Here is a 14,114-nt window from a genome sequence, read left to right as displayed (position 1 = left end):
TAAACCCAGCATCACCCTTGACCTTTGTAGGCAAATCGATGCTCTTTGTTTGATTCAGAGGGTTGTCGATACAAAACGAATAAATACTATTGAAGAGGCCTTGGCGTGATTTTCGAATATCAGGGCGGGCAAGTCTCTATTTATACCTTATGGTTGGCTCTTTATCTTCAGGGCCAATTATTGACGTCATTATCACCCGTACCTTTTATAATTTAACTAGCTCTTTTCAAAATACGATTTCGACTTCATGATTTTTCAAATAATTGTGTAGCCCTAATGATTAATCAGTTTACAATAAATAACCAGTTGAAATGTATGTTTTTCTTTACATTCCAACTGTGTAATCAACTGATGGTATGAAATTTTAATTTCTCTACTAATAAATTATTAGCTTTAGAGAATAATAAGGGCCGAAACACCATTTCAACAAATATTTAAATTCGTATTAACCTATAGGCAGTGGCGTAGCGAAGGGGGGGGGGCGGGGGGCCGCACCGGGTGTCACCTTTTTTGGGGTGACACCCACCCGGTCTCTCAACTTTAAGAACAATATACAAAAAAATAAATCGCTAGCACAAAAATGTCTTTTTCGGTGATTCCTCCACTATCACCAGCTCAGCTCTATGTAGAATTCTGGTATTCTTCTGGGATTCCCGCAAAAGAGCCTGACGCTGTCGTGGGGGATTCCCCGCCCCATATTAGCGATCTTTGACATTTCAGTTGCAACCTTTCTCATTTGTTTCGTGAAGTGTGTTGTGTTTGGTTTGTGTGAACTTGTTAAACGTGATTATATAGTGATAGATAATAAAAAGAAAAAATATATTATATCCAAGACCTTTATCATATAAAATTTATTGCTTTTTACTTTCGATGGGGTGGCACAACCAACTTCCGCACCGGTTACCACCAAGTAGCTACGCCACTGCGTATAGGTATTCTATTGTATTTTCTTATATTATTTTCGCAAGCGTGTGGAACCTAGACTTTTCTTACAAAGCTGTATCTGAATTATGTTAGTCCTTGCTGATATTCAGATGTATATTCATGTCTGAGTAAATATTGTAATTTTAATATTGTTGTAATCAATTTTAATTAAAAAGTTTAAACTTCTATGCACAGGTAGCTAAATTGCAAGACAGGGCCTAATCATTGAAAAGTTTGATTATGAAATCTTCCTCCTGCTACTTTTCGAACAGTTGCAGATATAAAACTGAAATTTGGGGTGTTTCTATGTCAGTAGTACCTGATATTTCACACATTTCCGAACATAACCTGCAAAGCGTTTTGTCCTAAAACTCAAAATTTTCAAAATATAAAATCATTTTTCTGCTACATTTGCAGAATGATTGATATAAAAAAGAAGATTTTGGCGCACACCAAATGTATTTATCACTTTATAAATATTTAGATCTAGATAAAATCTAACCTAAAAATTTATAAAACTCATTTGAACCCTAAAAAATTAACGCATTACAAATAAATGTTTAGTTACCCTTTTCAGGGTAAAAATACATGATAAGCTCTGACACCCCCTAAAACAGTTTTCCTGTAAAATGCAAGTACAATATTCAAGTTTATTAAAACGTGTACAATTATTTTTAACAAACAAAAATGTATCAATTTGTCTACCAAATCTGAGCTGTTTTAGGGGGGGGGGGATTTCAACCGTAATCATATATTTAACGAGAGTGATAAACGTTTTTAGGCGAAAATGTGAATCGTTTTGACCATCTCGGGCATCGACATTTAATCTGTCGATTAGAACCGTGCCTTACGTACGTAAATAAATTAGTTCAACGTGTTAAACCACATTTAAGACATTTTTATATCGATTAGTGCTAAGATTGAAAGTGTAAGTAAATAATCCCAATCAACCTACACACCGCACGATTCAACGCTGACAACGCATTGTAGAAGGCTGTGACGTAAAAATCAAAGCTGATTACTCTGCTATTCTGAAGGCAGTGACATTGAAGACAACGCTTATTGCTTTTTACAACACGACATATCGTGTGACCAAAACCTGTTTCTGCTTTTTGCATAGTTTTACATTATAACAGCAACAGCGCGATTGTTAAACGTTTTTCGCAAACTTTGCTGTAACGCTCTTTTTCGCTCCATACCTTCGCGTTCACTTCACGATTTACGCGTTTTAATCACGAAAGTTACTCATTAGGAAGTCACAAGTAATAGTAGAGTAAGGTGTGTAAGTTAATTGCCTTTTAAAATAATTTAAAACTATATCTGATAATTCAGGAGTCGAGAACTAATTTGTATTGTGTAAGCACCGATCTGGATTTTCAAGAAATTGATCGTCATCCATGCTAATTTTGGTGACGGTCGGAATGGAAAGGTATCAGAAGGGTTAAAAATATGAAATGCTTTATTTCTTAGGTCATATATTGTTTCTTAGATGACACATATAAAATAATCGAAAGGCAGTAGCGATACTAACCGACAGAAGTGACTACTTCTTATAAGGAGCTGTGAAAATATATCTTGAAAAGTACGTTTCCTAATTAATTACTAAATGGTTACTTTTTAAATTTTAAAATAACGTTACAAACTGAATTCTTTAACCAATGCTCTATATATTTTCTATTCATTTTTTACATATTATTGTAATATCTTTCACATGTCATATATTACAATGATCACTGACTTCTAAATATTAAAGTATAAAGTAATATATATTTATACATTTTCATTATCGTTTGTATTAGTTTCTATAATTTGGTCAGTATCATTTTCACTACAATCTTGTATTTCCGAAATAATTACGTCATTTGCATTGTTATTATATTCTATAAATGAAATAACTTAAATAAGAAATAACAACTATGGAATAAAATATTGCTAAACATCTTGTAAATGCAGCATCTATTATCGTTCCATATCTCGTTCTACTTACGTTTTTATCGTTTGGCATTGTTAAATTTAATATATCTTTTAAAAAAATCAATGAATGGTTTTGACATTTCTTCAGCAAAATTTGTATTAAAATAAATATGTTTTACGTAATTTATTTTTTAAGTGAATGTAATGTAATTGGGTAAAGGTTATAATTATAATCGACAGAAAGACTAATTTTATTCCTGGATAAACTTAAACTACGGCTTTGTTAGCTATAAAAGATCTTATTTATTTATTTTTCATTCTTTTTTTAATCTCGTCAGGACGAAACTGGATTAGGAATTAATATTAACCGTGCTGAAATTCTATTTAGAATCCAATGAGCTTTAAATACTGCTATTAAATGATGTTATAAGTAAATTAATTTTACGTTGGATATATTCATAAATAAATTAGTAGTTCGTAGATGTTTTCAAACCAGTATTTTAAGGGAGATAAGAGGAAACGAATGTTGTTAATGCGGTGAGCGTTAATGCAGAATTTTGACAATGGAAGGAATGTGAAGGAAACAAGATTTTTTTACCATCGTTCAGTGGTAATAATAAAAAAAGGGCCCATTCCTGTCCCCTTTCCTTTTTTTACCGCCATCTTGTTTCTAGCGTGACGATCGCCATTATTTACTATTGTCATCTGGTCATCGTAGGTGGTTGGTCGACGAATGCAGACGTACTGTGCTCGTATTCTGTAGTTTTAATAATTATTGTTATGTTTAGTTTTTTATATTAAGTGCATGTTTTAGAGTGAGTGAAGTTGACACACAACATGGTGGTTGTGATTATTGACTTAGGCATGTCACAACACTCTGGCATGATTTGTTTATCATGTTGACCTAGTTTGTAATTATGTGTTAGGTTAGTTATTTACCTGAAGAAGAGATCAGATTGCAGATCAAGAAACGTAGTGTTACTGATTTTTTTACCACTGAATGATGGCAAATGTCCGAAAAAATCCTGTTTCCTTGTAATTTTAAAATCCTTTATATATACAAATAAGCTTCCACAATCACGTACAGTCTAAAGGGAGTGGATTGCATGTCTTATACATATAGAACACAAACACACGCACATACGCATTCTAGTTATTCATAGCATGCGAAGAGTTTGAACATCGCTTTCTTGACATTCTCTGGAGTCCTAAGATATATATCACGATTTTATCACGGATAGGAGATAGATCGTGATCACGGAAAAGATAGCAAACCGGAGAAAATGTGGAAGTCTCACAGCGCGATCTGACGGCTGTTCCTAATACTACCACTGACAGGACAGAGGAACATTTGCGATTTTTTACTGCTCCAGTTAATGGTAGTTAAGTTTTTGGATCGTCTTTGTTCGTTATGGCTACAACACGATAGTGAAAAAGACTGCCGACCAAAAGGATTGTGATAAGTATACGTGAGTTTCAGCTAACCGCTGAGTAGAAGCAAAGTCGGTAGTGCCAAACATGTCACAGTTGACAGGTATCGGTTTGATGTTCTCGGCTTGTACACGCGTATCTTTTAAGTGGTCGTGCTCGCTTATGCATTGACGGATTTTGTTGGAAAAAGTAGCGTTAGAATTGGTAAAAAATTACAAAATCTTGTAAAATTGTTATAACCTATGTAAAACAGCTGTAGCCTATCAAGAAACAAAATGTTTGCTGCTTTCGGCTTGTGCAAGAGTACCTTTAAAGTGGTCGTGCTCGCTTATGCGTTGACGGATGTCGTTGAAACAAGTATCCTTGGAATTGTAATTCTGTAGCTCAAATCTTTGGTGTCTTGTAAAGGTTTTATAACTATTACGGTTTTTTGTTGTTTGGCTTTTAAAAATTTTAAAAGTTATTAGTCATGATCATGTTTGGTTCACCGGAGTGACAGCGAATATAAAAACCTTTTCAGAAGGTCCCTATGAGATTAATCATAACTGTATCGAAGCTCGTGAAAAACATACAAAGAAATTATGATACAGTAGTTTGTTTGGAATAACTTTTCCCAATTAATTGTTGTACTGTTTGTATTTCGTCTATCATTAAGGTTAAGTGGTAGACGAGGTTAAGTGGTAGAGAGGACTTTATAGTCCTAACTTCGCCTCTAATAAAGACATTTTTCATTTCATTTCATTAAAATATAGTGTGAATAATATAGGGTGCAAACACCGTTAATTAAGTTTTTAAGAGCCCTCGGTTAATACATGTTAAAGTAAGACAAAAGTAAGAGCGAGCCTCCATTAATCCAATGAATATTGCGGGTAGCAACTTGTAATGATAGGCATTATCCATTGTACAGTGTTTGCGCATGAGAGTCATACATTGACGTGTAATGAGGAGCAATTGTCCTCCATTAGCTTGTCGTTAGACATCAACCCTGCCACGTTTTACATTTCCGTGTCCGATTCACCCCTAACCTCACTTCCCCTACTAGATCTCGATCACAAGTTGACGTCACTGAAGACTACTGACACGCGAGGGAGGTTGAGGTGGTTTTGATGATGGGGTTCATTGATTGCTATGCAGATGTTAGGCGCTCTCTTCCGTTCGACCTATTTGCGAAATCACTGCGTTACTCGGAAATTCACATTGTTATTGTTCCACTTTCAGTTAGTTCAAGACTTTTATTTGTTTAGTGTGGGATATTTGTTCTTTATACAGGGTGTTCCACGAGTAACCCGACAAACTTCTCAGGTGGTTTCCTCTCATCAAAATAATGAAAAAGTTTATAGGCTATAAACACATGTCCCAAAACGCTTTGTTAGTGAGCTACGGCAAGCGAAAGATGTCTCCCGATTTTCTGGGGAAGGACGGAAATAAAGCGAAACTTGTGTTTTTATCGCGTAAAGATAGTTGTTAAACTTATTAGTCAAGTTTGCCGCAGCATCAGATTTTAGATGCTGCACGTAAGAGGAAGGTGAACTAGGTCAACATTCGCATCCAATGGAATGTCCACTCCATCAAACATCCATGTACTCTAAATAGTAAAGACACATCGACTCCTTGGCAGAGTTGATGGACCGTCAAGGGATTTTACTACAGGGGGTTACCTACGGTTAGATCTGAATTCTTTTTGGTAGCATTATGAAGTAAAGACAGGATTTTGGATATTATAAATTGTTGTATGTTACAAAAATAGATCTATACATTATGTTTCTATAACTAGAATCTGTTCTATTCTTATAAAAAACCCAATCATTTCCTGATTTCTTTTCTTCAGCACTAGTCAAGGGAAGCACATAGGCCTACCATTCAACTACACGACACATGCATCTACAGAAGGTGAGAATAATTGTCTTTGACGTACAAACTAGGCTGTTATCAAGATTAACTTTGGCTAGTTCGTCACCACGTGTTGATTTGTTTACAATTTTTGTGCTTGCTTTTAACACCATATCTTAGGTTTTATCACTTGAAGAAAACGACACTAGATTCCAGTTCTCGAAACTTAGAGGTCTATTTTGTAACATGTCACGATGTCACATGTCCAAAACCATTGCACCCTTTCAAATCACCCATCACCAATTATAAGCTTGAAGCAACGTATTACGAAGAGTTTTATCCATTTTATTATCCCCGTGCTGTATTGGCGTTTCCTCTTGTTCTGTTTGACAAAATGGGAGAATACATACCTGGCCTCAAATTTTCTGCATTCTCTGCAGTGACAACGCCTGAACTAGGCTCCAAGCAGCGTTTGGGTATGTTTGAGCCCTTTTCTTTCCCTTCTTTCTTCTTTCTATTCTCTATTTTTGTATGTACTAATACCTCTCCCACCTGACGAAGAGGATAGATTCCAATTCTCGAAATGTTGTGTAATATCTTTTTAAATATAACGATGGAAAATGTCCGAGCCCTGCTATCCTGACAATTTAAAACTTAGTATGACACTATGTACATGTGGCATTATATTTATCTGCAATTATCAAAGTCCGTACGTCTGCGGGGAAAGCGTGTAAAAAACACCAAATAAAATGTCCAAGAAATGGTTTATATCTATTCCGCTGCCGTATACGGTCAAACTGTTGCAAAGAAAGGGCGCAATTTCACCCAAGGTCGGGTAATTCGTTCATCGCACGCCATGGCTGTGACATCGCCGGATTGTTTTCGATATCGTGGTCGCCAGCAATTCTTTATTTCGTACATTTCAGATATTGGTTCAAGGGAAGTTCAATGATTAAATTAAAAAACAAATTATAAGCACAAAAAACAAATTATAAGCATAAAAACTATTATATCTACATTGTTAAATTATTGTTCATAATGAGGCTTATTGTAGCTTTATTATTTGTGTGTAAAAAGCGTGAGTGACATGCTGATGTGTTTTATAATACCGTACTTTTAGATAAATTGGTGAAGAGTCTAAACATAGTAATCCAGTAGTTTTGTTTAAAAATTACATAATTCTAAAAAGCCTGCTTACATGCCTGTGGGTATGTATGTATTAAGTTATCGGATTATAGTTAACTACTATTTGGTATTTGGTAGTTAACTTGGCTTATGAAATACGATTGTATAGTATTAGCTTTTAGTATTTGTTATCTAATAATTCTTGTTCGAATGTTTTATATTTAAGTTTATTATTAAAAAAGGTTTTAACCATTGAAACAATGAATTTGATGTAAAACCCCCTATGTAAAAAATGGTCGCGGGACTGACCGACAGAAGAGACTACATCTAATAGAGGGCTGTGAATATATATCTAAAAAAGTACGTTTCCTAATTAATTATTAAATGGTTACTTTTTTATATTTTAAATTAATATGAGACACTAAATTCCTTAATATACAAAGTTTTATATTTTCTATTATTTTTATACTTATTTTTGTAATATTCTCTACATGGCATATATTACAATGATCACTGAATTCTAAATATTAAAGTAATAAATATGTATACATTCTCCTTAATATGGTTTGTATTCAACAATTCTATAATTTGTTCAGTATAATTTCATTGCAAGCTTGTATTTCCGAAGTAATCACTTCATTTTCTTTGTCATTACATTCTAAAAGTGAAATTATGGGTTCATGATAACTGAAATAAAAAATAACAACTATGGAATAAAACCTTGCTAAATATCTTGAAGGCACAGTATCTACTGTTGTTCCATATCTCGTTGTTGATATGTTTTTATTGTTTGACATTGTTAAATCTCATTTATCTTTTAAAAAGTAAATTAATGGTTTTGACGTTTCTTTAGCAAAATATGTATTAGAACATGTTTTATGTAATTTATTCTTTAATTGAATGTAAGGTAACGCCCAATTTAATTGAGTAAAGGTTGTAATAAATTGTAATCAACAGAAAGACTAATTTTCTTTCAGGATTAAATTATACTACGGCTTTGTTAGCTAGAAAAGATCTCATCTACTTATTGTTAATCCTTTAAAAATACATCTCTAGCCCATCAAAGGAAGCAGTAACTTTAACAAGGAGTAAAAGTAACCTCTCACTAGCACAGCTGGATAGCCACCGAAAGGAACGGCAAAACTCAATGACATCAAAATGGACGCGGTAGTCCCGCCCCTAGCGGTTACAGAGCGAACATGCGTGATGCGTGACGTGACGCGTAACGAAAGTTTTTCCTTCGTCTACCTAGCTTCACTGCACAATATTATACTTTCAGCTGTCAGCTTCCCGTGAAGATGCAGAGCTGCAGACTGTACAGTGACGTATGTTCTTTTACAGAGAGGTTGTGGGTATTACACCATCCAAGCTAAAGTATAGGCAAAGTCGAAACAACTGGCCCGATTAGAATGACCACTCAAGAAGATTTTCTGGACTTTGGTAGTCTGCATGTTCAAGGCAAAACCAATCTCTGAACCACGTTAACTCTCTTTCTCAAATATCAGATCTCACCCTCTCAAAAATATCTCGGGTTTGATCTTGCACACATTTGTTCTGTTTAGTTCGCGTGGCCCATTCTTGCACGCGTTTCCATCTACAGAGCGAGACCGGGCTGTTTGGCCCGTACCACCAACTTGTTGGTAATTTATGTCCAGTTACCACGACTAAACATTTATTGCTGGCAGTAGACCGACGTTCACGTTTACGTCTAATTGTCACGCACTCAGCAGAACAACACGCCACCTTTGCGCGAAAACAAACGCAGAAAATGTAACACTGCTCCTTTAGTACACCGTTGGGTCCCTTCAAGCACAATGCCAGTTATTATTAAGAGCTATTTATACTACTAGTAATCACAGTAGAGAATACATTACACAGTTCCGTTTTACTTCTGACCATTGACTCCATCAGTGTTGTCAAATATGTAAGTAAAAACAATATCTTTATTGCATTGTTCACAATTTAAAATTTTATCGACAGTGTCACATCAAATTAAATTTGAACCACCGGATTGGCTATTTTTTAATCGCCGAATCTACACACTTGTGCGCACGTACGTACTCACACACAGTTAACCCTTTTAACCCCGACGTCCGTACTATACGGACGTCGTAAAAATGGCGTCAACTCCCGACGTCCGTATAGTGTGGACGTGCACTTTTTATTACTTTACTGGCCACCTATTTCACCAAATGCTTTGAAATTTCACAGACTTGTGCACAAAGATATTTTGCATCGAAATATATTAGTTTGTAATGATTTGAATTCGTATTTTGTCAGTCTGTGACTGAGCAATTGCAGTTCGTCTCGACTGACTGCTCACGCTTGTTGCAGACAGCTGTATATCACGTGGTTGTGAATATTCCGTTTTCTTCACAGTTTTAGGTTAAAGCAGTTTAAAGTACGGCAGTTAAAGTTTAGCTTATTATTTGTTTGATTTTAAAATGAGTAAAAAATATCATTCAAAGTCTCCCGTAAGTGAAAATACACTAATTAGTAACCTAGTTGCAAATGGTGTGGATATGATTAGTGACGACGATTTTAGTGATCATTTTGTAGTGATGTAAATATTGTTTTAAAACTTTTTTTAAATTTATATTATGAACAGTTTTAGTTATTTTGTCAGAAATAACTTTGGTTTTATGTTTATTTTAAGTACTGTGAATTTCAAAGGTCTTGTTACATTGCCTTGCCCAGAAATGGCAAAAAGAAAAATTTACACGGCTTTACAAAAATTGATGTTACTCCACTTGTAAATAAGGTAGGCCTAAATTTTTTGTTTCCTTTTATTAAGGATTAAATATATCATAAAGTAAATGGGTATTTTTGTGTCAAATATTTTTTTATTTATATGGTTTCCATGATCAAACTTAAAATTTTTTCATTTTTATTTATTTTTTATATATGTATATGTATGTAAAAATAATTACTTTCAAAATAATAATTTTATTTGTATATTTCTGTAAGCTACATGTATAAAGAAGTAAAACAAAAAAAGAATTACCTAAATATCTTAAAAAATAACTGGGTTATGAATTTTTTACAAAACCCTTACATTTTGTCTGAAAATGGCTTGGGATTCCTGGCACCTCACTTGATTTAATGGCCGGGGTTATAAACAACATTGAATTTCCTTCCGCAATAGACATTGAACCCAGATCATTTTCAAAAATGCCAGAGGTTCGTCATGGACTCATCAGTAGAATAAAACGCTTTAGGCGCCAGAAGGCGTTTGAGACAAGTTATGAACTGAGTCTGATGATTAGTCTAGCGCTAAACTCTTGCGACCAATGTTTGATACTGACACTTTTTTATGCTTACATCAGAAATTGTCCCTTTCCTCGGGTTAATGATGAACACTCCTGCAGTGAATCAAACTATATCTTGATCGGCAGTACAAATAAACCGAAAGGCAGAATCAGCAACATCGGATCATGAAGGATTCTGTGCACGACTCAGTTTTACTTGCCAGTGGTTTAAGTCCTATGCGGCCGGAAACAAGGATATCGTTTACGTTTACCGTATCTCGCCATGTAGAAACGTTACTTACACAATCAAATTCGTGGCGGAGCTTTATTGCGATTGGCTGAAGTTTAACCAATCAACGATTAACTTATAAGTACGGCTTCTGTACCACAGGCTGCCAGCTTTTCAACAATTTAACGCTATCTTCTTTGTTGCGTTTATTTTTTATTATTATTTATAGTGATTCTCTTACTATACTTGAATAATTACACACGGATAAGGTTATATAAAAGAACCATATTTATAGCTTGGAGCAATAAAGATACGTGTCTCTTCGAAATTAATGTCAACCGACTAAACTGTGTGATTCTTGTATTTTAATGTATATGCAAGAACTACACAAAGAAGTAAAATAAATGTTTTTGTTACAACTAAAAGAAACGCGCAGGCATAAAACTATATTTTTGTGTTTTTCACAGCATATTTGGCGTCTCCTTAACTTTAGGTCAACCGCGGATTTTGGATATTAGCAATGATCAGTGCTACCGTCAGTCACCTATTGTTAAGCTTCTACAATAGATAGAAAGCTGTGTCATGTGTGTGTGTGTGTGTGACATTGACTCTGACTCTTGACAATATAATCAATGATACCGAACCGACACACGCCCCTTCAAGCAAAGACTTGTGTTCTCAACATCATGGAGTTCTAGATCAATCAGATCATTGTTGCATTGTTCTCGATATTTGAGAGGAATTAAATTAAACACATTTATCTAAGGTCAGAAAAGGTCGAGTTCGATTCCAGACAAATCTTATACAGTAACCTCTCAACCGACCATGATGGGATGGGGCGTATATTTGATAGTCTAAACATCGCTTAGAACGAAAATCGTAAAAACAACCTCAGTTATGTGAATGTTGAATTTAGCCCAATTCACCTTCGTCTTGGTGCAGCGTCTGGAATCTGACGCTGTCACAGGCTTCGCTCCTCGAATCTGGAATTATGATCATTTGAAGAGATAAAAAAACCTGATGAGACAGTGAAAATACCTCTTCACTTAGATTATACTATATTTTGTATAGGTGTCTCTGATGTCGACACGATGTAAATAGTGTTCATTATGGGCTTCTTCGTCGCCGACTTTTTTATCCCATCAGATAAACATGACATTGAATATGTTATTGTGAAACATTTCGTTATGGAACAATAAAAAACGTTGATAATATCGCAAAGATATGAGGGTACCAATAATTTAACACTTACTTTGTGTGATAATATTTTTTCCGACTTAGTTTAATTGTTCTTTATGAGTTCAGTGCTAGTGAAATAGGCTAATATAGTTTTTTATATAATCAGCCATATAAACATTTATACTTTTATACAGGCCCGTGCGCATGGGGGGGGGTTTGGGGGTTCAAACCCCCCCCTTGAAGATTGGGATATATCATATTGTTTCCATATATCAGTTTAATTGTGCTCTATTGCGCCGTCAGTTTACGCGCAAAATCAAAAATTCTCTCGATGTCTGCGATGAGGATGCTTTTCCTAATGTCCATAAAATCTTGAGGGTAATGGCTGTACTACTAGTAACAACTTTGACAAACGAACGCTCTTTCTCAACATTACGCAGGTTGAAAAATTATTTGCGTTCTACCATGAGTGAAAATCGATTGAACGGATTAGCATCACTGAACATTCATCGAGACATTGAAGTAGATGTGAACTCAGTATTAGATGAATTTTTTTCTGTACCTCGACGCATCAACTTATTGAAAGAGTAGATCACATATGTTTTTATTTGAAAAAGTTTTTACTTTGTTTAAAGAATGAGTTACAAATGTATTAAAAGTATGTAGTTTTACAATTTTATAATAAACTCATTTTCCATACGTATTAATTTTTAATCTATTACTTATTTAAGTTTCTTCTTTTTTATTTCATAAAACAAGTATAGAACCCCCCCCCTAAATAAAATTTTCGCACGGCCCTGCTTTTATAAATTTGCATTTTATTAAATAACATACTTTACTAAAAGAGTTAAACATGTTATATTGTATCGTAATATTCTTCAATTGTAAATCCAACGTTACAGTCTTAAAAAGGCCAAGTGTAAGACAAAATAAATTTAGTATTGCTAAATACCATTGTTATTTTAAATTAAACTTTATATTTCTTATTTCCCTGGTTGGGTGAAAGGAACCGCGGCTTTCGTGACTAAACATGCCACGGCCCATTCATGTCAGGGACGAACGTTTGGACCAGATCAAACTATTATTCCATGTCAACCTATAAAGATTGACTGCACTGTCTTTAGTGACAGTAAAACTTGTTTTGTATAAGTTTGGTAAAAATAACACTGTTTTCTTACCTTCAAAACAACCGTCACTAACTTTTCCGTTCTTATTATTCATGTCTACAGTTTTATATAAATCATGCTTAAACAAAGTGTTTACAAAATGGAAGAAAATTTAATACTTAATAACTAATATATAATGAGTTAACTAGACAAGGTGTCAAAAAAGTCTCGGGACAGGATATAATGTTGCTTTTCACTTGGGCATTACTTCGAGGTTTTAAATAAGGCACATTTACTGTTGTTCATTCAGACCGGCAAGGAGCTAGGTATTAAGATAACGTCATTCGTAAGTCTCTGGAAGAAGAACGAGGGGTTTAGCCAGGTAATATGGTACTGTTGTCTGATTGGTTCTTAGGACCAGGAGAGCGCAACCCGCTGATCGTTTATTTAACTCATGTCCCGCCATACTGCTTGCAAAACATATCCAACATTTAAAATGTTATAGAACAAAATTGTATTACTAAAAGTTAGAAACATAACAAATATATTTTTTTACTTCTGTTTAGAGATAGATAGTCTTCATAACATAATTTTAAGTCTTCATGGCATCAGCTTATTTGTTTCTCTGATGCTGTTTGCAGATGATGGTCACAGGATCGTATGATATTTGACGATGACTCATGTTCCACCACAGTTCTGCGCCGACCCTGGATAAATATAAATTCTTAAACATTCTTCAGGAATGCACTGAAAACCTTATCAACAAACACTACCTACACTTCCAAATAGATCATATACAGCCTTCTAAAGCTCAGCTCACTGACAACATTTTATGATGACCACTATTAAAAAGAAAAAAACGAAATGAGCCCGACAAAATGGAGGTCTTCAAAAAACGTGGAAGAGTTCACGAACCACTGCAAGTTGATCCACAATCTCTGCATGAAACTGAGAGCAAGATTGGGAAATATCCTGAAACAAGATAAAAATAATTGGCAGGTCAGTTAATAGGCTATATTTAATTTAAAATTATAATGTAACCAAATCCATCCAAACAATGTTAAGAGATCTAGATTTAATGGTTGATGTTAAATAGTCCACATCAGAATAAATGATCTATTTAATTAC

At 34.5% G+C, this 14,114-nt stretch overlaps 1 protein-coding gene across 1 annotated transcript in view; it reads left to right on the top strand.

Moving 5' to 3' along the window:
• The window catches only part of LOC124358919 (coiled-coil domain-containing protein 142), a 43,102-nt gene that overhangs the window by 8,726 nt on the left and 20,262 nt on the right, over positions 1-14,114 (top strand). Inside the window, exon 2 of the mRNA XM_046811175.1 lies at positions 13,628-13,985. Within this exon, the coding sequence (XP_046667131.1) occupies positions 13,851-13,985 (135 nt within the window). The 5' untranslated portion in view covers positions 13,628-13,850. The remainder of the gene's footprint in view (positions 1-13,627; positions 13,986-14,114) is intronic.

Source organism: Homalodisca vitripennis, chromosome 4 (genome assembly GCF_021130785.1).
Source record: "Homalodisca vitripennis isolate AUS2020 chromosome 4, UT_GWSS_2.1, whole genome shotgun sequence".
In the NCBI taxonomy this organism is placed as follows: domain Eukaryota; kingdom Metazoa; phylum Arthropoda; class Insecta; order Hemiptera; family Cicadellidae; genus Homalodisca; species Homalodisca vitripennis.
This window is presented reverse-complemented; position numbering and strand designations above follow the sequence as displayed.